The sequence below is a fragment of the Nematolebias whitei genome, chromosome 17, assembly GCF_014905685.2.
Source record: "Nematolebias whitei isolate Nwh7 chromosome 17, NemWhi1, whole genome shotgun sequence".
Lineage (NCBI taxonomy): Eukaryota > Metazoa > Chordata > Actinopteri > Cyprinodontiformes > Rivulidae > Nematolebias > Nematolebias whitei.
The window spans coordinates 3,379,245-3,400,853 of record NC_056514.1 but is presented as its reverse complement, the minus strand read 5'-3'; the positions used below and the strand labels follow the sequence as shown (position 1 = coordinate 3,400,853).

Here is a 21,609-nt window from a genome sequence, read left to right as displayed (position 1 = left end):
ATACGTTTCGTCTCTCATCCGAGAGACTTCCTCAGTCTGAGGTGCTGTATTCAGCTCAGTCTCTTAAATAGCACCTTCTCAGAGTGGATCAACCAGTTTGCTGCTGACAACCAAAACCAGCTGATCACATGGTCAAGAAGGACCATCAGCCTAACAATGGATCATTAGCACCTGATGGCTGTTTACTGTTCACAGAGGGCTGAGTGATACTAGCAATCACAGCATTGTAAGAGGGGGACAGTTGAACCCGAAGGCCTCCACCCCTGTTTAATGATGGACGGTTTCTTTTCACAAAGATGGCCTCCTTTACTCCTCTCTCAAACCATCGTTCCTCTCTGTCCAGGATGTGAACATCTTCATCCCTGAAAGAGTGACCGCTGGCCTGGAGATGAGTGTAGACCGCAGAGTCCTGGCCTGATGATGTTGATCTTCTGTGCTGGGCCATCCTTTTGGCCAGTGGCAGTTTAGTTTCCCCGATGTAAGACTGATCACAGCCCTCCTGACACTGAACAGCATACACAACATTACTCTGTTTGTGCCGGGGGACTGGATCTTTGGGATGAACCAGTCTTTAATGTATTTTGGGGTTTAAAAGCCACTGGGACGTTATGTTTAGAAAATAAACGTCTCAGTTTCTCTGATACTCCCTCAACATATGGAATGACCACTGGTCTGGGTCTGGGTTCCTCCTTTTCACCTGTTGGCTGACTGGAGTCCTGTTTGGGTTTCTTCTCTGCTTTCAGGAAGGCCCAGTTAGGATATCCACATTGCTCTAGAGCCTGTCTTGTGTGGGATTTCTCCTTCTGCCTGGCTCCTGAGCTAGTGGGGATGCTGTCTGCTTTGTGGTACAGAGTCCTGATGACTCCTAACTTGTGCTCCAAAGGGTGATGGGAGTCAAACTGCAAATACTGGTCTGTGTGGGTGGGTTTGCGGTACACCTCGGTTTGCAAAAGTCCTCTATCAGAGACTGAGACCTCACAGTCCAAGAAAGCCAACTTGCCTTTTTTTTTCTATCACTTTTTTTCTACAATTTCTATTTTATCAAGATACTCAAAGCTCTTTACAACAATCTGTGCCTCATTTACCATTCATACAGCTCTATACTAGATCTCTACAAAGACTAATCAAAGCTTGTCCTCTCAACCAGCCGGTCAAAGCAGATGGCCGCTTGTCCTGATCCTGGTTCTGCTGGAGGTTTCTTCCTGTTAAAGGGAGTTTTTCTTTCCACTGTCTCCACTGTGCTTGCTCAGGATGGGAGACTGCAACGAAGACAAGATTCAACTTGTCTGCTGGATTCCTCAGATAGAGAACTTTACTAACTGGCTTTTATGTGAATGTTCCTGTAAAGTCCCTGAGACAACTTTGTTGTGATTTGGAGCTAAATAAATAAACTGAGTTGAATTGAAAGATGTATCACATTCATACACTGATGGGACACACATCAGAGGCAATGAGGGGTTCAGTGTCTTGCCCAGGGACACTTCAGCATGTGACTGCTGGTGGAATTGAACCCCCAACCCTCCCACTGGAGGACAACTGCTCTACACACTCAGCCACAGCTTCCTCAATGATGACAAAATATAGCGCTTATGTTTTGGAGTTAGAGTTTCAGCAACAGTAAAGTTTTATAATATAAACAATGAAGGTCAGGTCTTCTACTGGAGCTTGAAAGTTTCAACTCCTCTGTTTTTATTCTGCACTTTTCAAACACTTTAGCAGTTTCTCATTGGTGCCTTTCATCTTGATGTGTTTCATCCTACAAAGCTCTCAACAACCTGGCTCCATCTTATAACCAAGAACTTATTGTTCCATATTAGAGCACTTCGCTCTCAGACTGCAGGTTTACTTGTGGTTCCTAGAGTTTCCAAAATCAGAATGGGAGGAAGATCTTTCAGTTCTCAGGCTCCTCTCTTGTAGAACCAACTTCCAGTTTCTGTCAGTGAGGCTGACACATTGTTCAGTTTTAAAACTGAGCTTAAGACTTTCCTTTTTGATAAATCCTATAGTTAGGGTCGGCTTGTTGTGCTGCCTTAAGCGTAGACTACTAGAGGACAAATTGACCTCATTTCCTTACATTAATTGTTAAAATTGAATTAGCTTTCATTTGATTTTTTTTCTCCATCAGAGAAACGTACCAGCGAGACTTTAAAAGGCAGAAATGGCAATTTACAAGTTCTGCCTGACCCAAACTGTGGCCTTGACGCCGGACTTATCTCAACTCCTCCTGGAATGTTTGTAAAACAACAAAGATGCTTTGTCTGTCTCCTCACTCCTCCCTTCCCCAAGGTCGTGGACATGTAACAGAACCTCAACTGAGCTGAAGATGAATGTCACCTCTTGTCTGGACAATGGCTAAGAGAGGCTCTGGACTCTGCTACAACTTTCCCTTAAAAATTCTCTGTCTTCACGGCCTATATGTTCATGTATAACGTCTGTTTGTGTTGCTTTGCTGTGGAGGTTTTTTTGATGCCTCAAATCGTGCCCTGTCTAGGACACGGAGTGAGAGATCTTTTTTTATACCGTCTCTCCTCATGTTTTCTTCCCTTTTCTCATCTAAGCAAAATATTATTCTGAATAAGAATAATGAGGGCCGCGCTATTTATAGTAGCAGCTTCGTGCACTCCACCCATCTTTCAGACGACTACGTACATGTTCTCATTGTATCTCGGTGCAATGATAATAAAGTTTATTCTGATTTTGATACTATTTCTATCTGAACATGTGATTCTTGACCTGCCATTGTGTATCTATTCCTACCAAACCCAGCCGGTCGAAGCAGATGGTCCTCTTGTCCTGATCCTGGTTCTGCTAAAGGTTTCTTCCTCATGAGGGAGTTTTTCCTTTCCACTGTCGCCTTCATGCTTGCTCAAGATGAGAGTTCAGATAAATAATGTTAAATTATTATTTTTATATATGAATGTTTCTGTTCAGTCCCTGAGACGACTTCTGTTGTGACTTGGTGCTTTATAAATAAACTGAATTGGTTCAGTGAGTGTTCAATGTCAGGGTCCTGGATTTGTGGTGAAATTGTCTGTGTATTGTGAAGAAAGCTTTTGTCTCATTATCAGTTTCTTGTACATTTATGTCCTCCGCTCTACAAATGGAAATGTTCCAACAGACACCAGGAAAAATTAAGATATTTGTCCAGGAAGTTAAGACACTGAAGACAATCCTGTTGATTCTCGGTCCCTGGTTAAAAAAACAAAACAGAACACTTTGGGGCTACCAAATGTATTTTTTTTAAACTGTATATTAAATGTGTAGTGTAAATTTGATATAACAACCATAATCATCACTTGAGGTTTGAAACATGAACAGAAATAAGCATAATAAAAAGAAAACATGTCATGGTTTTAGTTTTGTGCTTTCAGATGAACCTTATCAGAATGTTTCATTGTTATGCATGTTAGTCCTGCTGTTTGCTCATAAGCATGCCTGCCCCTGTGGTTTGCTGGCAGCAGCACTAACAGCCTCATCTTCACTAAAAACAAACAGGAAACATATGACTCCACAGGTAAAGATTTATTATAGACCAGAACACAATTTTCAGATTCACTGACAATCACTTGCAAATATGGAGTTTCTGTTTCTCATGTCAATACTGTATGCAGAAGTTCTGTATGTCTTCATACCGACAGAAAAAACAACACCGAACCAAACAATTACACCCAAGATGGCAGCACAGTGTACAACAGACGGCACAGACTTATTGGAGCAGCTGTAAAGCTTTAGTAGGACACATGATTTAATTTTTATTGTCAAACATACTTTCAACACACCACTCAAATCTTTTATATGAGTTACACAAACACTGACCATAATACTTCTTTAAAACCTGTTGGGTTTTTGTTGACACTGGATTTTACCACCAAAACTAAAACAAAAAGTGTGATCTATGTTCTATGCAGGATAAATATAATATAAATATATATTAAAATACAGCGATGTAGACAAAGATAAATGGAGGACAGTACTTTGCTGAAGGTAAAGACCACATCCACTCAGTGCTGTCATTTCTTAATAATTCTCAGCATGAGTACAGCTTCACACGTCCCATCTGAAAACAATCTACAGAGGACTTCATCAGAGCACATTCAATGTTCACAAAATACCACTAGAGGGCGACAGAGGGCTGCACTTGGTATCATGCACACTAAACATCCACAACAGAGAAAATGGAGGGCAGGAGACACTGCTGCTTTTCTGTGGCCATATTTAGGTCTGATCAATCGTCAAATCGTCCCTCCATGATGCTCTCAAAGGAGAACGGGACAAACTTGAAACCCTGGCCAGAGTAGAACTTGTTCTGGAACTCCACCCTGGAAAAAAAAGTAGAGAAAATCTGTGAAAAGCGTGTATGATTATAAGCATAAATAAGTGTTTACTACCTGTTTAAAAAGGTTAGTACTTGAACGTACATGTTTTTACTGCAAGCTGAGAAGAGCACAAATCAAATGCTGTAATGTTGAAAACTAAAAGCTCATGAAGGAAGTGTTACATGAGTGTTGGTGATTAAAAGTTAGAGTGGCATTAGGTATAGAACAGCAGCATCATTAAGGACCACACCCACCCAGCACAAGAACTCTTCCATCTACTACCCTCAGGCAGATGATATAGGAGTCTGTCATCGCGTACAAAAAGACTAAAGGTGGGCGGCTGAGTGGTTAGAGCAGTCGTCCTCCAATGCGAGAGTTGGGGGTTCGAATCCACCAGCAGTCACATGCTGAAGTGTCCCTGGGCAAGACACTGAACCCTCATAGCCTCTGATGTGTGTCCCATCAGTGTATGAATGTGATAAATCTCTGATTAGTCTCCTTAGAATGATTTGTTCATTTATCTTTGTAGAGATCTAGTATAGAGCTGTATGAATGGGTAAATGAGGCGCAGATTGTTGTAAAGAGCTTTGAGTATCTTGATCACATAGAAAGGTGTTATATAAGTACAGTCCGTTTACCATTTACTAAAGGAGAGTTATTATCCACAAGCTGTCAGATTATTGGACTTTTGATAATAATACTGAACTATTGACAATAACAAGCCACATCTGTGACATCTAATATGTTTAGTGCTGCTGCACTATGTGGCTGTATCATGTATGTCACTACCTTACCATCATAATTCAGTTCATCTCAATGTTAATATGCAATAACCTGTCACACAACCTGTGTAGTATATGTATAAATATGTATGTATGCAAATATGTACATATGTACAGTAGTCTCTCATTTATCAGAATCAGAATAAACTTTATTAGCATTGCACCGAGATACGAGAACATGTACGTACAGTCGTACGAAATATGGACGGAGTGCACAAAGCTGCAACTATAGAAAGCGCGGCCCTTTTATTCTTATTCAGAATAATATTTGATGGCGATTAGCTGATCAGCTGCAGGAGGGAGCTTCCCCTGCACTTGTGGGCGTCACACATGGTGCAAATCATTTAAAATAATTTATTTTAAATCAACAACCCATGGCTCATTCAACATTAACCCAATTGTGTCAGGTCCAATCTTACTTTGAAAAACCGTGATAGAGAGAATCTGCAATAAACAAACTGCTAAGTAGCAATGGACTAAATATATATATATATAAACCAGATTCCAAAAAAGTTGGGACACTTAACAAATTGTGAATAAAAACTGAATGCAATGATGTGGAGATGGCAAATGTCAATATTTTATTTGTAATATAATATAGATGACAGATCAAAAGTTTAATCTGAGTAAATTTAACATTTTAAAGGAAAAATATGTTGATTCAAAATTTCACAGTGTCAACAAATCCCAAAAAAAGTTGGGACAAGTAGCATAAGTGGCAGGAAAAAGGAAATTGAGCATATAACGAACAGCTGGAAGACCAATTAACACTAATTAGGTCAATTGACAACATGATTGGGTATAAAAAGAGCTTCTCAGAGTGTCAGTGTCTCTCAGAAGCCAAGATGGTAAGAGGATCACCAATTCCACCATTGTTGCGCAGAAAGATAGTGCAGCAATACCAGAATGGTGTTACCCAGCGTAAAATAGCAAAGACTTTTAAGTTATCATCATCAACCGTGCATAACATCATCAAAAGATTCTGGAACAATCGCTGTGCGTAAGGGTCAAGGCCGTAAAACTCTATTGGATGCTCGTGATCTCCGGGCCCTTAAACATCACTGCACCTCAAACAGGAATGCCACTGTCAAGGAAATAACAGAATGGGCTCAGGAATACTTCCAGAAAGCATTGTCAGTGAACACAATCCACATTGCCATCTGCCGTTGCCAGCTGAAACTCTACAGTGCAAAGAGGAAGCCATTTCTAAGCAAGCTCCACAAGCTCAGACGTTTGCACTGGGCCAGGGGTCATTTAAAATGGAGTGTGGCAAAATGGAAGACTGTTCTGTGGTCAGATGAGTCACGATTTGAAGTTCTTTATGGAACACTGGGATGCCATGTCATCCGGACCAGAGAGGACAAGGATAGCCCAATTTGTTATCAACGCTCCGTTCAGAAGCCTGCATCACTGATGGTATGGGGTTGCATGAGCGCTTGTGGCATGAGCAGCTTGCATGTCTGGAAAGGCACCATTAATGCAGAGAACTATGTTCAGGTTCTAGAACAACATATGCTCCCATCTAGACGTCATCTCTTTCAGGGAAGACCCTGCATTTTTCAACACGATAATGCCAGACCACATTCTGCAGCAATCACAACATCATGGCTACGTAGGAGAAGGATCCGGGTACTGAAATGGCCAGCCTGCAGTCCAGATCTTTCACCTATAGAGAACATTTGGCGCATCATAAAGAGGAAGGTGTGACAAAGAAGGCCCAAGACGATTGAACAGTTAGAGGCCTGTATTAGACATGAATGGGAGAGCATTCCTATTTCTAAACTGGAGAAACTGGTCTCCTCTGTCCCCAGACGTCTGTTGAGTGTTGTAAGAAGAAGGGGGGATGCCACACAGTGGGAAAAATGGACTTGTCCCAACTTTTTTGGGATTTGTTGACACCATGAAATTTGGAAACAACAGATTTTTCCCTTAAAATAAAACATTCTCTCAGTTTAAACTTTTGATCTGTGATTTGTGTTCTATTCTGAATAAAATATTAGATGTTGGCACCTCCACATCATTGCATTCAGTTTTTATTCACAATTTGTTTAGTGTCCCAACTTTTTTGGAATCCGGTTTGTAAAAAAATATATATATATATATATATATATATATATATATATATATATATATATAGATATATATATAGATATGTATATATGTATACATATAAATATGTATAAATAAAGGTTGAATGAATGCTATGTGCAATATATAGCATGTACATTTATGCTAATATTACTACCTGAGAAATACTTATTTATACTAATTCATCCTACTTGAATCATTATATTCTACCATGATGTCATTATTTCTTTTGGACCTTTTAAATTTTATATTTCCTTTTACCTTTTTGGTACTTCATTTCTCCAAATATCATCCATCCACTTATTCATCCAACCAGATCCATCCAGTCCAGGTGCCTTGCAGCAAAAAGACTGCAGGTTCTGCATTCACACCATCACCACTTTGTCTTGGTGCTAAACTATTTTTTGTTAAAGAGAGTATTAGATGATGGGAAACACTTGAAGAACCAGTTTCCATTGTCAGCTGCCAGATTCTTAGATTACAATGATAGTTTGTCTAGAGTTTTCTGCAGTTTTAAAAATATGTCCCAACAGTGTTTTATTAAAAGTTTAAACTTACTAAGTTTATGATAAATTTATCAATTTAAGACTGAATTATTGAGTGGTATCAGTTAAATATAACCACAATCAATAACTAATTATATAACAAACTGATAATATGGTTACCGGTTATTTATTTTAAAGATTAAATATCATTGTACATCTTTGTTCTTAGTGTTATTCCATTTGATGTACTTCTGCATTTTTCTGTTTCCCTCCACACACCTCCTCCTGACAACCTGTGATGACTCCATTCAGTAGGGAAACAACCAGGAGTCGTTCTGCGCTCCTGCTGTTCGGTCAGACAGCGAGGGGAGTGCCGAGGAATGTGATGCAGTCGTGGTAAATATTTAGCCTGCCGGAGCTTAGAGAGGGGAACACTTAAAAAGAGGAAAGAAATAAGTGATCCTTTCATCTGGGTCTCTCAGTTAGGGAGGTGGAAAAATGTGTGTACTCAACACTCTTCATGTACGAGTGTGTGTGCGTATTTGTTCAGACAGCTATTCAGCGTGTGTGTGTGAGAAGTGAGCAGAGTGTGCACACTGACGTTGCTTCCTTTGAACAAGACTCTTTTTATTCACTCGTCTCAAACACTTCTCATATTTTCAGGGTCCTGCTGAGGTTAATGTGCATGACCTGCTCACACAGCATTGTGTTGTAGATGGGCCCACAGCAGTGGTCTGTACGACACTCTTTAATTCAAACTGGATGAAGACAAAACAATATATATTTTTTGTGTTTTAATTTTATAATAAAATCAAATAAACTTTAATATTTCTGGTGCAAGATACTCGAGGGGATACATGTTACAATGTGTGTAAGAAGAAAGTTTTTTTTTGTCTCGTCCAAGGCAGCGCAGATTAATGGATCCTGGCGAGTGGAGGGAGCAACTTTATCCACCACCAGGAGCAAGGGTGGAGCTGGGGGGTGGCCAGTGGTGGTCTTGGCCACCATAGAAAAATCTTCAGACATCCCCGTCATTTGAGAAAACTACCATAATTTCGAACTGTAAGTCGCTACTTTTTTCACAGGCTTTGAGCCCTGCAGCTTACACAAGGCTGCGGATAATTTATTTATTTATGTTTTGATGGGCTAACAAGCTTCATGCCACCAAAACATTTAGCCTCGTCACACCCGGGCGCTCACATAGCTGCCCAATACACGTCTCTCTGGGGTGGGGGTGGCGGGGTGGTAAGATAAAGGTAGTTATCAATGACTTTCTGGTAGGCTACTGTATTGTTGTTTCTTTTTTACCATCTGTGTTACAGGCGGTGTTCAGAAAAAAAGAACACTTACTGTACGTATTTGTGTATGTTAATGGTACGTATTTAATTAAAAGTTTAAAAAAAATTCTGTGTAAATATCTTACGTTACAACATGGACACCCGACGCTTTTGGACAATTGCAGCCTACAGGTATATGTGTAAAATGTTTTTTCTTTTAAAAGTTAGTGGGCGTGGCTTATATTCAGGTGCGCGCAATAGCCCAAAAATGATGGTATTAAGCAATTTGAAGCAATGTTTCCCCTAGGTCACTTGTCATGACAGGGCGCTTATCTCTCCAGGGGGGTCGCCGACAAGTGGGTGGGGGATGGAGACACGTCTGTGTTGCTAGCTTAGAGCTAGTTTAACGCTACGTTACAGCTGGCAGTTGTCGACCGGGTGGGGCATGAGAGATGCGGCATGTCTGTAGCTTTTTAGCTAGTGTGTCTGAATTGCACACCGCTAGCTTAGCACTAAGTTAGTGCCAGCAGTAGTCAATAGAGTGGAGGGTGTGGAGATGGGGGAAGACATTTTGGCAGGCAGGGTGCTCGGTTCTGTTGACAGGGCAGAGCACCTTCCTTGGATAACGGTAGGGGAAACACTAGAAAGTATAGTTTCTTCGTTTCACAACGGGGGACAATTAAAAACCTCCCTCTCACACCGTGCAACACGTTTAAGGATGAACAAACCCACAGAGATCAGTATAAGTTTGAAGCAGTCCCAAAAACTGACTTATTCATAATGAAATTGTTTCTACACAAAAATTAAAAAAAGTTTCTTTCTTGCTTTCTTTAAAATGTTCTTTTGACACTTTCAAAGTGCATTTTGTATTTTTATACTACTTTTACTGTTATTATTGCAAGCTGTGTCCTCTACAGGAATCCCATTAGTTCCAGGTACAGAACTGCTTTAATATATTGTAATGTTTTCTTCTATCTCACATTCCACAGCTGTACAAGGAGGTGATGGAGCCTGGGGGTGTAGGAGAGTTCAGTACAGTCAGTTTGTAAACTAAACTTGGAATGTATCATATTATTAGCATTCCTCATGAGTGTGCAATAGGAAAAAACTGGCAGGGTTGTGTCATGGCAACAATTCTTAATTCAAAACATTAACCTTCCTAGTTTTGACTGTGAAGGAGTGCAAAGGCATAAACATCATTTTTGGACTTATACCGGTTACATTTTAGTTTACTGAACAAAAGTTTCATGTCAGGAGGTAGTGGATATACAAGTTTTCACAGCTCTGTTAAAATGACAGGTTTGGTGATGCAGAACAAACTTTTCTAGCTTTAATGTGACATATATCTCGTACAACTTAAGTAAAAACACGTCTGTTGGAGGATTATGTAAATCTAATTATCACGTTAAATACAGCCCTCTGTTGTCTTGCGAGTCGATCAACAGGCCACTCCTTGACTTGATAATATTTGCTAAATCTTCCTTCTAAAAGAAACTCAGATCTGTCTGACTGCAGGACAACTCCACAGAGTTACATCTGGGCTTCAGAAACTTTAACTTTCTTTTGTTATTTTGGATGAAAGCCTGGGGTCATTTTTTTCTTTTGGCTGCTCCTTCTTCAGGGGTCACCACAGCAAACTAACTCACATGAAGACTCGACAACTGTTTTTATGCCGAATGTCCTTCCTGACACAACCACAGACCATCGAGCTACCACAGCCTCTGTGTGGAGCAGAGAGCTGCCATCTTGGGTACCCAGGGGAGCAGATGGTGGGGGTTAAGAGTCTTGCTCAAGGGCCCAGAGTGGGGCAAATGAGGGTGGAGGCAGGTGTGGGTGTTTCACATTTTTCACCCACATTTTGATGTTGCCGGTCCGGGGAGTCGCACCGGCGACCTTCCGATCACAGGCCCACCTTCTCTAAGCTCTGCGCCACCACTCCCTAACCCGGGGTCATTGTCATGATGAGCAATAAAATATCCCTTCGGCTTGTTAGCAGACACCTAAAAGTTCTGGTCTCAAATTGACTGGTATTTTAGATATACTGGTAAACTCTTCAAAAATATATATTTTTATTTCATGCAATCATTTCCAACCTTCAACAATACTAACTGCTGTTGTATTTTATATTGTTGAAAATCCTAATTAGTTACCTTTATAAAATATGTATCCTAGTGTGTGCGTGTGTGTGTGTGTGTGTGGGGGGGGTGGGGGTGGGGTGGGGGGGGACTAGTTAAGGTAAGGCCTTTGTTTGTGATATGGTTTTGTGTTAGTGAGTTTTTAGTAAGTGTGTTAGTCCTGCTAGAAAGTTCAACTGGTTAGATAGCTGGGATTTGTATGCTCATAAACCCAGCTTTAGTGTTTGCTTCATGTCTCTTGTGACTGCCTTGGAGTCCTCCTAGAAGAGCTGGAAGTTGTGAAAGGAAACGTCTGGGCCACCTCCTCAAGCTGCTGCCCCCACAACTCGACTCCAGCACAAACGGCAGGTAATGGATGGATTGATTTGTTGTGACAAAACAGTTAGCGAATTTGAACAAACCTGCCCAATTCGCACAGCAGAGTCAACTTTCTGATGTATTTTTTTTTCAAAAGGCTCCCTAGATAAATAAAGTTATTAACTGACAGTTTATATATTTTATGTATGTGAACGTTTCTGTGCAGTGCCCTGAGACGACTTCTGTTGTGATTTGACGTTATATTGTGGGCGTTCCTGTTCCATGTCAGTCTTTGGTCACCAGAGGGCGTCATACTACCAAGCCTGCGAGCAATATTTCCTGAGGCTCCAGGAATATTTAAGGCACCTGATGACTTCCTTCCGACGCTGGAGCATTGCCCTGCCTGTTCATGCTCCTAGCTCTTTGTGAATCTCTGAGTCTTGTGGTTACTTACCTTTTGCCTTGTGATCTTTCCAGTGAACCTCTTGAGGCCTACCTGATTATCAGACCTCCTAGTGAACCTCTGAAAAACTTACATGTGCGCTCTTCAGCTGTTCTCCTTGCACTCCTACCACACGCCTTCCTGAGTCTACTGGAACTTTTCACGATTGTACAGGACATGGGAACAAGACAAATTACCATCCATCTACTATATATAAACATTGTATATTCAATTCAATTCAATTCAAAAATACTTTATTAATCCCAAAGGGAAATTATTTGTTGTTGTAACTCATTATCTTCATTTCATTAAGAGATGTTATAGATACTGATGCTGTAGACAGGAAGGATCTCTTGTAAAGGTCCATCCCACAGTGGATCCTAACAAACTGGCTGCAGATGCCGTCCGATCCGTCCACCCAGACTCAGCTGGCCTCTCGGTTCCCCCGGGCTGTAGGACCGCCTGAATGCCGGGCAGAACTCCTCCCAGAGCGATGGCCACTCCTCCCAGCAGTCTGCCGAGCTCCTCGTCTCTGCAGACAGCCGGCTGCAGGTGTCAGGGGACAATCTTGTCCTTCCGCTGTCATGAGCCGTGTTTCCTGCTAGTTCCAGGATCTCAGTGGTCAGGCACTCGAGCACAGCTGGCAGGTAGATGAGAATGCATCCACAGAACATCCTTTCAACTCACTTGAGATTTGGGGCTGTAGTTGAGATATTATTTGAGCTTTTGAGATGTTAATCAGCTGCTGTTGTTGTAGAAAACGTCCTTGTTGCCATGGTTACGCATCATAACAAATGTCCAAAACTTAAAAAGTTTCAGTAAAAATCCTTCCAGCTGCACAGCATCTGATACCAGAGGAAACAATCATCCAAAAAATGTGATTTACATCCAGAAAAAGAGGAATTAATGTTTCCAAAAGCAAAATCTCAGAATGAAAGTAACAGAGCTGCTCCAACATGCAGCCACCTGGAGCGGAGCAGTTCTAGAACAATTCAATTGCTTATATTCAATGCAATTATATATATATATATATATATATATATATATATATATATACACACACACACACACACACATATATATATACATAAACAACTACTCGTATTTGTATTCCCACTTCACGTTTTTTCACTTAACGCGGGTCTTCAGGGTACAGAGCCCCCGCGATAAACGAGTACATGTACAGTGTGTAATAAGTGCAGAAACATTTTTAAAGCTACAACTTTGTCATCACAATTGACTCTTGTTCCTGTTGCTGTTTACCACACCTTATTTATATTAATATTGTTTGCATATATCTTGGATCTTTATATACTGTTTATTTTTTTTGTTTATACTTTACACTGTAATACTTTTTTGGGTGTAACTAACTGGACCTTGAGTACAGTTTCATTCCCCCTCATGTACCACATGTGATGTGACGAACAATAAAGAACCTTTATTTGTTTTATGTTGTGTTTGTGCCACTTTCTTTGATTTATTTTAATATTGTTTCAGGATGTGAGAATTTGTGTTGCTGTGAAAACTCGAGTTGTGTTCTTACTTAAAAAAATTACAATTTTTTTATTGTAGTTTGGTACACCCAAAGGCCCCTCAAAAAACATCCTGCAAAAGAACCCCACAAAACTTGAGTAAACCCCAGATCCAGCAGGAAGAAAACAACAGGACATTATGCTGCTGTCACCATCTTTCAGAGGGTACACTGTTGTTTTGGTGATTCATACAAATTTTACCAGACGGTTGAACTTGTGATGTATTTGTGCTGATCTTTTAGATTTCCAACCGTGTAGAAACATATTTATTTATTTATATACGGTACATAGTAGTTGTCCCCCGCCTCTCGCACAGTGACTGGACATGGGCACCAGTGACCCCCGCAACCCGAAAAGGAAGAAGCGGGTAAAGATGGTGGATGGTACATAGTGTGTGTTCTGAATGGTGTGTTTCTAACCAGTGCAGACGTAGGGCATGCAGGAAAGCAGAGAGCCCCTCCATGATGAGCAGGATGGCTACAGTGAGAGTGGCGAATGCTGAGAAGATGATTGACAGGCCAAAGAACCCGCCTCCGCTCCTGGAGGACAGACCCAAGTGCATCACCATGGACCAAAGCACCTCAGATAGCTCTGCATCATGAAAAACACACAGTTAGCACCAAAACTGGCTGCTTTCAAATTCAGCACTCCATTTTTTAATCGCAAAGAAGAAATCTTGGGTCTGTAGCTACAAACTGGTACTTACGTGCATGGGCAAGACTGAGGGCCCAGAGGCGCAGGTAGGAGGCCGTGTTAGATATGCAGCCCAGACAGTACTCTATGGTGTGGATGGCCTGGTGCACAGCTACGTCACCAAAGTTAAACTGTGGGCCGACAAAAGGAATGTTGTCAAACATTTTTATTTGATATATCACAGTTCATGCTCAATAATCCAGGTAGAAGAATCCAGCAAAGTTCAGTCAGGTCCTCTGGACGGTTACTTTTTATTGAAACGTTTCATCTTTCATCCAAAAGACTTCATCAGTCCAAGGAGCCACAACAAACTCAGTCCTATAAATAGCACCTTCACATAGTGGGTCTACAAGTTTGAAGACGCTCAGATGGTTTCTGGAGTCCGCCCTCTCCCCCGCCAACTCTTTATCGACGGATTATTGAGCAAGAACTTTGATATTTTGACCCACTTTGACCATGACTGCCTCAAAAGAGTCAGCAGGGGAGGGGGCGGACTAATACAAAGGAAATTACTATTCATGCAACTCTTAGGTTATTTTGAAAAGCTGCCTGTGGGACCCCGGAAGCAGCTGATGGGTACCGGCAGTCCAAGCGACATGCGGCTCGGGTGGTCGCTGAGGCAAAAACTCGGGCATGGGAGGAGTTTGGAGAGGCCATGGAGAATGACTTCCACACGGCTTCAAGGCGATTCTGGTCCACCATCCGGCGTCTCGGGGGGGTGAGAGAAGCGGTACACCACCAACACTGTTTGTAGTGGGGGTGGTGTGCTGCTGACCTCAACTCGGGATGTCGTGGGTCGGTGGGCAGAATACTTTGAAGACCTCCTCAATCCCACCAGCACGTCTTCCACTGAGGAAGCAGAGGCTGGGGACTCTGGGTCGGGCCCTCCAATCTCTGGTGCTGAGGTCACAGAGGTGGTTAAAAAGCTCCTCAGTGGCAGGGCCCCAAGGGTGGATGAGATTTGCCTGGAGTTCCTTAAGGCTCTGGATGTTGTAGGGTTGTGTTGGCTTACGCGACCCTGCAATATTGCGTGGACATCGGGGGAAGTTCCCCATGATTGGCAGACCGGGGTGGTGGTCCCCCTATTCAAAAAGTTGGACCGTAGAATGTGTTCCAACTACAGGGGGATCACACTCTTAAGCCTCCCTGATAAGGTCTATTCAGGGGTTCTGGAGAGGAGGGTCCATCGGATAGTCGAACCTTGGATTCAGGAGGAGCAGTGCGGTTTTCGTCCTGGTCGTGGAACACTGGACCAGCTCTACACCCTCAACAGGGTCCTGGAGGGTGCGTGAGCGTTTGCCCAACCGGTCTACATGTGCTTTGTGGACTTGGAGAAGGCGTTCGACTGCAGGCTGCTACCCCCGCGATCCGACCCCGAATAAGCGGAAGAAAATGGATGGATGGATGAAAAGCTGCGGTTTTGACCTTTGACCTCCAATTAGTATCAGACTCGGATCATAAAACAAACAGTTTGGGCTACTTTCAAGTTTTCTATCAGCAGAATCAAAGCCGTGGAACTTGATTGTGTTTCGTAAAATAAAAAATAATCAGTTGATTTCTCTATTGTGAAACAAGTCAGAGCGTTCCTGAATGAACGGAGGATAAATGGGAAAACTTTTCACGTCTGTTGCTCTCATTGTTCAGCGGTCCTTACTTGTCTAGTTTCCTGTTTACTAAGCTTTGACGGTCAAAACAAGAGTTCACAGAGGCAGCATTTAAAACGCATTCACCCGTGGAAACACAAACACCCTATAAAAGTATCACGTGATCAAAGTGTCACAAGAAGTTCAAGTGAACAAAGTCATCGGGTCGTTTGTATAGTTACAACACAAAAAACACAAAGAGGACTTCCACTATGAACCTGATCACATTTAGCTTTGCCAACAGAGTTCATCTTAAAACAAAAACATATTTAATACAAAAATATTAATCAAGTCTGCTTAAAAACACAAAAACGTATTAATCTACAGTTCTCGCCTGGTTTAGGTATTAAAGTTTAGTAATAAGTTTAAAGGCCAAGCAGTCCTTGAAGAAACACTGCCCACAGCTTTTTATCCCAAACTTTAAACTGGGATGTCTCATCTGGTGAGACGTGGAGGTACAGAGGTTCTGCTTGCACCTTCTATATTTTATATGTAATCTCATTCATCATCAGTCATCACTTAAAGCACGACTCTCAGCTATCACATAAAACCTAATTTATTTATAAAGCACTAGGCCTGTCACAATAACAAATTTTACGAAGTGATTAATTGTCTCAGAAATAATTGTGATAAACAATAGTATTGTTTGAATTTTGACAATAATTAGTAATTATTGTCAAATTATTGTCAAATTTAAGAAGAAATGTTGGTTTATTTGTTTTGCATGTAGTGCCTTTATTCCACTACCGGATGACAGTATAAGACTGTTTGAACCGAAGGATGGATAGTGAGGGAGCGAGCAGCGTGTCTCTTTAAGAAAAATGGGAGAGAGGCCCCTTGACGTGACAAAAAGGAAGGAGAGACATCTCCTTCCTTTTTTCAGTTCTCAAAATGGCAGACGCTCAGTGTGGTTTGAGCTCTTTAGCATAGCATTTGTCACACAAAGCTTATAATAAAAAAATGAGTAAACAAGTTCTCAGCTTCTTTTTGCAGAGAAAAACAACTTTTTACACAAAGGCATGGGTGTAAACCGTGAATTTTGGAGCTTCGACAAGACGGAGGTTTTTCTCCTGAGGTCGACCTGTTAGCTTAGCTTGTAGCTTAGCTGAGTGTATTCATTAGAAAAAGAGAGACGAACGAACGAAGATGAACGATAAAGCCTATAAATGAAAATGAGGTCGATAATTTTAATTTATCATGTGATTAATTGCTTTTGTGTTTATTGTGACAGGCCTATAAAGCACATTTGAAAACAGCTGTTGTTGGCCACAGTGCTGCACACAATACAAGTAGTGAGAAGAGAAAAAGGAGACCATAAGCACAGACAAGAAATAAAAAAGAGTCAGTAAAAAGTCCACTGTCATGCTGTATAAAAGCCACTGAGTACAAATGTGCTGAGAGATGATGAAACTTAAAAACACAGAGTGCTGAGCCTGTTTGAGAAGCTACGACCACATCAGATTATACTTAGAGACACTTTTGTTTTCACTTAATTACCTGTGGCAGCCATCTTGATTTGGATTGAATCCAAAAGTTAGTCAGATCTAGATGAACAGCTAATGATTCTTCTGGGAGATTTTCATTAAAATCCATTTAATGGCCTTAGATATTTTACTAAAAGAAAATGGGTTGACGCCAACAGTCAAGGCCAAATGTTTAAGCAAAGATGTGCAATGTGCAGTGCTTGGAGTGGACGTTTTGAATTACTCTCAGCGACTACCACACTAAACCTCAGCTCAATAAGGACTGAGTCACAGACATTGTTAAGTCTGCTAAAGTTGCTTAGTTGTGGCAGCCATCTTGAAACCGACTGCCTCCAGAGTTATTCGGTGTCAGATGTGCCTCTTGAGTTTTATTAAACCAACTGTTTCATGAGATGGGGGAGGATGCCGGTCAGACCTGGCAGACCCAAATGTATTGTGAGGGTATGCTGGGAACGTCTGGCAGAGTCTCCCGTGAGACGGAGCTTTAACTCCCACCTTTGGGAGAGCTTCGAACACGTTCCGGGGGAGGTGGGGGACAATGAGTCCAAGTGGGCCATGTTCCGTGCCTCTATTGTTGAGGCGGCTAATCGGAGCTGTTGCCGCAAGGTTGTCGGTGCCTGTCGCGGCGGTAATCCTTGAACCCGGTGGTGGACACCGGGGTGATGGGTACCGGCAGTCCAAGCGGCATGCGGCTCGGGTGGTCACTGAGGCAAAAACTCGGGCGTGGGAGGAGTTCGGAGAGGCCATGGAGAATGACTTCCGCACGGCTTTGAGGCGATTCTGGTCCACCATCCGGCATCTCGGGGGGTGGGGGGAGAGTGGTACGCCATCAACAATATTTATAGTGGAGGTGGTGTGCTACTGACCTCAACTCGGGATGTCGTGGGTCGGTGGGCAGAATATTTTGAAGACATCCTCAATCCCACCGGCACATCTTCCGCTAAAGAAGTGGAGCCTGGGGACTCTGGGTCGGGCTCTCCAATCTCTGGTGCTGAGGTCACCGAGGTGGTTAAAAAGCTCCTCAGTGGCAGGGCCCTGGGGGTGGATGAGATTCGCCCGGAGTTCCTTAAAGCTCTGGATGTTGTAGGGTTGTGTGGCTTACACGACTCTGCAATATTGCGTGGACATCGGGAGCAGTTCCCCTGGATTGGCAGACCGTGGTGGTGGTCCCCCTATTCAAAAATGGGGACCGTAGAGTGTGTTCCATCTACAAGGGGATCACGCTCTTAAGCCTCCCTGGTAAGGTCTATTTGGGGGTTCTGGAGAGGTGGGTCCGTCGGATAGTCGAACCTTGGATTCAGGAGGAGCAGTGCGGTTTTTGTCCTGGTCGTGGAACACTGGACAAGCTCTACACCCTCAGCAGGGTCCTGGCCCAACCAGTCTACATGTGCTTTGTGGACTTGGAGAAGGCGTTCGACCGTGTCTCTTGGGGAGCCCTGTGGGGGGTACTCCTTGTTCTTTGTCACCGATTCTGTTCATAACTTTTATGGACAAAATTTCTAGGCGCAGCCAAGGTGTTGAGGGGATCCATTTTGGTGGCCTTAGGATCACGTCTCTGCTTTTTGCAGATGATGTGGTCCTATTGGCTTCATCAGATCGTGATCTACAGTTTTCACTGGAGCGGTTCGAAGCCGAGTGTGACGCAGCCGGGATGAAGATCAGTTCCTCCAAATCCGAGGCCATGGTCTTGAGCCAGAAAAGGGTAGAGTGCCCTCTCCGGGTCGGGGAGGAGGTCCTGCACCAAGTGGAGGAGTTCAAGTATCTTGGGGTCTTGTTCACCAATGAGGGAAAAATGGAGCGTGAGATTGATAGGTGGATAGGTGCAGCATCTGCAGTGAAGCGGGCGCTGTACTGGTCTGTCGTGGTGAAGAGAGAGCTGAGTCAAAAGGCGAAGCTCTCAATTTACCGATCGATCTACGTTCCCACCCTCATCTATGGTCATGAGCTTTGGGTTGTGACCGAAAGAACCAGATCATGGATACAAGCGGCCGAAATGAGTTTTCTCCGCAGGGTGTCTGGGCTCTCCCTTAGAGACAGGGTGAGAAGCTCGATCAACCGGGAGGGACTCAGAGTAGAGTCGCTGCTTCTCCACGTCGAGAGGAGCCAGTTGAGGTGGCTCGGGCATCTGGTTAGGATGCCTCCTGGACGCCTCCCTGGTCAGGTGTTCCAGACACGTCCCACTGGGAGGAGACCCAGAGGAAGACCCAGGACACGCTGGAGGGACTATGTTTCTCTGGCCTGGGAATGCCTCGGGATTCCCCCGGAAGAGCTGGCCCAAGTGGCTGGGGAGAAGGAAGTCTGGGCCTCCCTAAGCTGCTACCCCCGCGACCTGACCCCGGATAAGAGGAAGAAAATGGATGGATGTTTCATGAGATATTTTGCTAACACAACAAACAATAATCACCCTTTCACTTTAGCAATGACTACACAAAATGATGACTCATTATTATAAACATGCACACACTGATGCAAACAGACGGACAGTAAAAAATACAAGTGTTTGAACAAGTTAGGCACTTAGGAAAAAGTATGTAAATTTTAAAAATAAATAAATTGGGGAAATCTTCAGACATGCTAAGATAAAGACCAGCACAGGCTCTTTCTTACCGGCTCTTCTTCTGCGTGCTTGAAAATAAGAAAGGTCAAAGGTTAGCAGCACAAATTCAAAGTTTCATCCAAGTTTTCAGTGAAGTCCATTTCAGAGAACAGAAGCCTCGACTTAAAGAATCACATTGTAAACGTAGTAAACCTGTAAATCACCAAGTAAACCTGAAGTTTATTGCTTCAGACGGGCTTTAGACAAGTTTACTGCGTAAAAATTTGAGCTTGTTTTCTTACAGTTTAACGTGATAATTTAGGTATTTTAAAGTGTGTAGTGAACAGTTAATATCTAACCTGCTGCAGATAACTCTTCGATTGGCCTGAGTTTAAGGAAACAGAGTCTAATTGTGATGGGCTTTACAATCCGAGCCAAGACCAAAGTGGATTGCTGCCATCTTAAATCAACGACAATCTAAACAAATTAACAGCAGTTTATGCAGCTGCTGTTTAATGAATCTTTACACTGCTGTCAGGTTCACATAATTATCTGAGCAGAAACATTACATGATTTTTGCAGTAAATGTCCCATGGTGCACAGGAAGTGCTAGAGTTAGCTGCTCTGAATGTGTGTGTGTGTGCTTGAAACTAACTAAAATAAAACTAGAGAAATGACATTTTCTGCAAAAATGAGCTGTGAATGCTGTTTGCTGACATTCCAAGTAACTGAAACTGAGCTTTCAAAGCTAAAAGAAGGAAAATGATAGCTAAAAGTTAAAAATAGCAAAATACTTGCTTAAAGTAGAAAAACACTTGCAAAAAGTTAAAAGTTTTAAGTGGCAAATGGCTGCCAAAAAGACAAAAGGCCACAAAAGGCTAGCTAGGAGCTAAAAGTAGCACAAAGCTACCTAAAAACTAAAACTAACGTAAGGAGACAGACAGAGCAGGTTTACTGAAGCAAAAAGAGAACAATGTTCTGAAGGAAAGTAAGAGATCTCAATGTATTTCTATGGGGGGAATACTTGTGAATAAAGTATTTTAAAAAGTTTAAAAGTCACTAAAACTAAAAGTTATGAGCTGAACATTTTCATGTATGAATGACCAAAATAGTCCTGTGATGGACTGGAGACCTGTCCAGATGTCCCTGTGATGGACTGGAGACCTGTTCAGGTGTCCCTGTGATGGACTAGAGACCTGTCCAGATGTCCCCGTGATGGACTGGAGACCTGTCCAGATGTCCCTGTGATGGCCTTGAGACCTGTTCAGGTGTCCCTGTGATGGACTGGAGACCTGTCCAGGTGTCCCTGTGATGGACTGGAGACCTGTCCAGATGTCCCTGTGATGGACTGGAGACCTGTCCAGGGTGTCTCCCACCTCTCACACAGTGATAGCTGGAGATGGGCACCAGTGATCCCCACGACCCAAAAACAAAGATAATGGATGGATGTTCCACTTTGGTCTTGGTCCCTCCTGGACCAGCTGTTAGCAGTCTGGACAAAAATAAACTCTATTTCTTCCATCTGAGGTCTTTCAATTTATAAATGGGTAAAATAATTTTGGGGGGGCTTGAGAAAATAGTAATATATATATATATATATATATATATATATATATTTTTTTTTTTTTTTCCCACAGACTCACTTCAAAAGATCTAAACTATTTTTAATATAAAATAGTAGTGATGTATTCAAAATATGTAACATTTTTTGAAACATGCAGCTCGCTGAAAAAAACAATTAACTGTCAGTCAGTGTGATCAACATAAATAAAAGTTGTTCTCTTTTATTAGACATTTCTTTAATGTGATTCCTTTTTTATCATGACAAAGTGAGACATTTGAACCTGGTGAAGACCTACAAGACAAGTGATGGTCTCGGCTCTTATCTGGACCTACAAG

At 42.3% G+C, this 21,609-nt stretch overlaps 1 protein-coding gene across 1 annotated transcript in view; it reads right to left on the bottom strand.

The window, feature by feature from the left end:
• Positions 1 to 3,751: 3,751 nt before the first annotated feature.
• Positions 3,752 to 21,609, bottom strand: part of LOC119423735 (V-type proton ATPase 116 kDa subunit a1) — a gene marked incomplete at its 3' end in the record, with an annotated part of 51,933 nt that continues 34,075 nt past the window's right edge. The window contains 3 exon segments of the mRNA XM_037691142.1: positions 3,752 to 4,319; positions 13,774 to 13,945; positions 14,061 to 14,178. Of these exon segments, the coding sequence (XP_037547070.1) occupies positions 4,226 to 4,319; positions 13,774 to 13,945; positions 14,061 to 14,178 (384 nt within the window).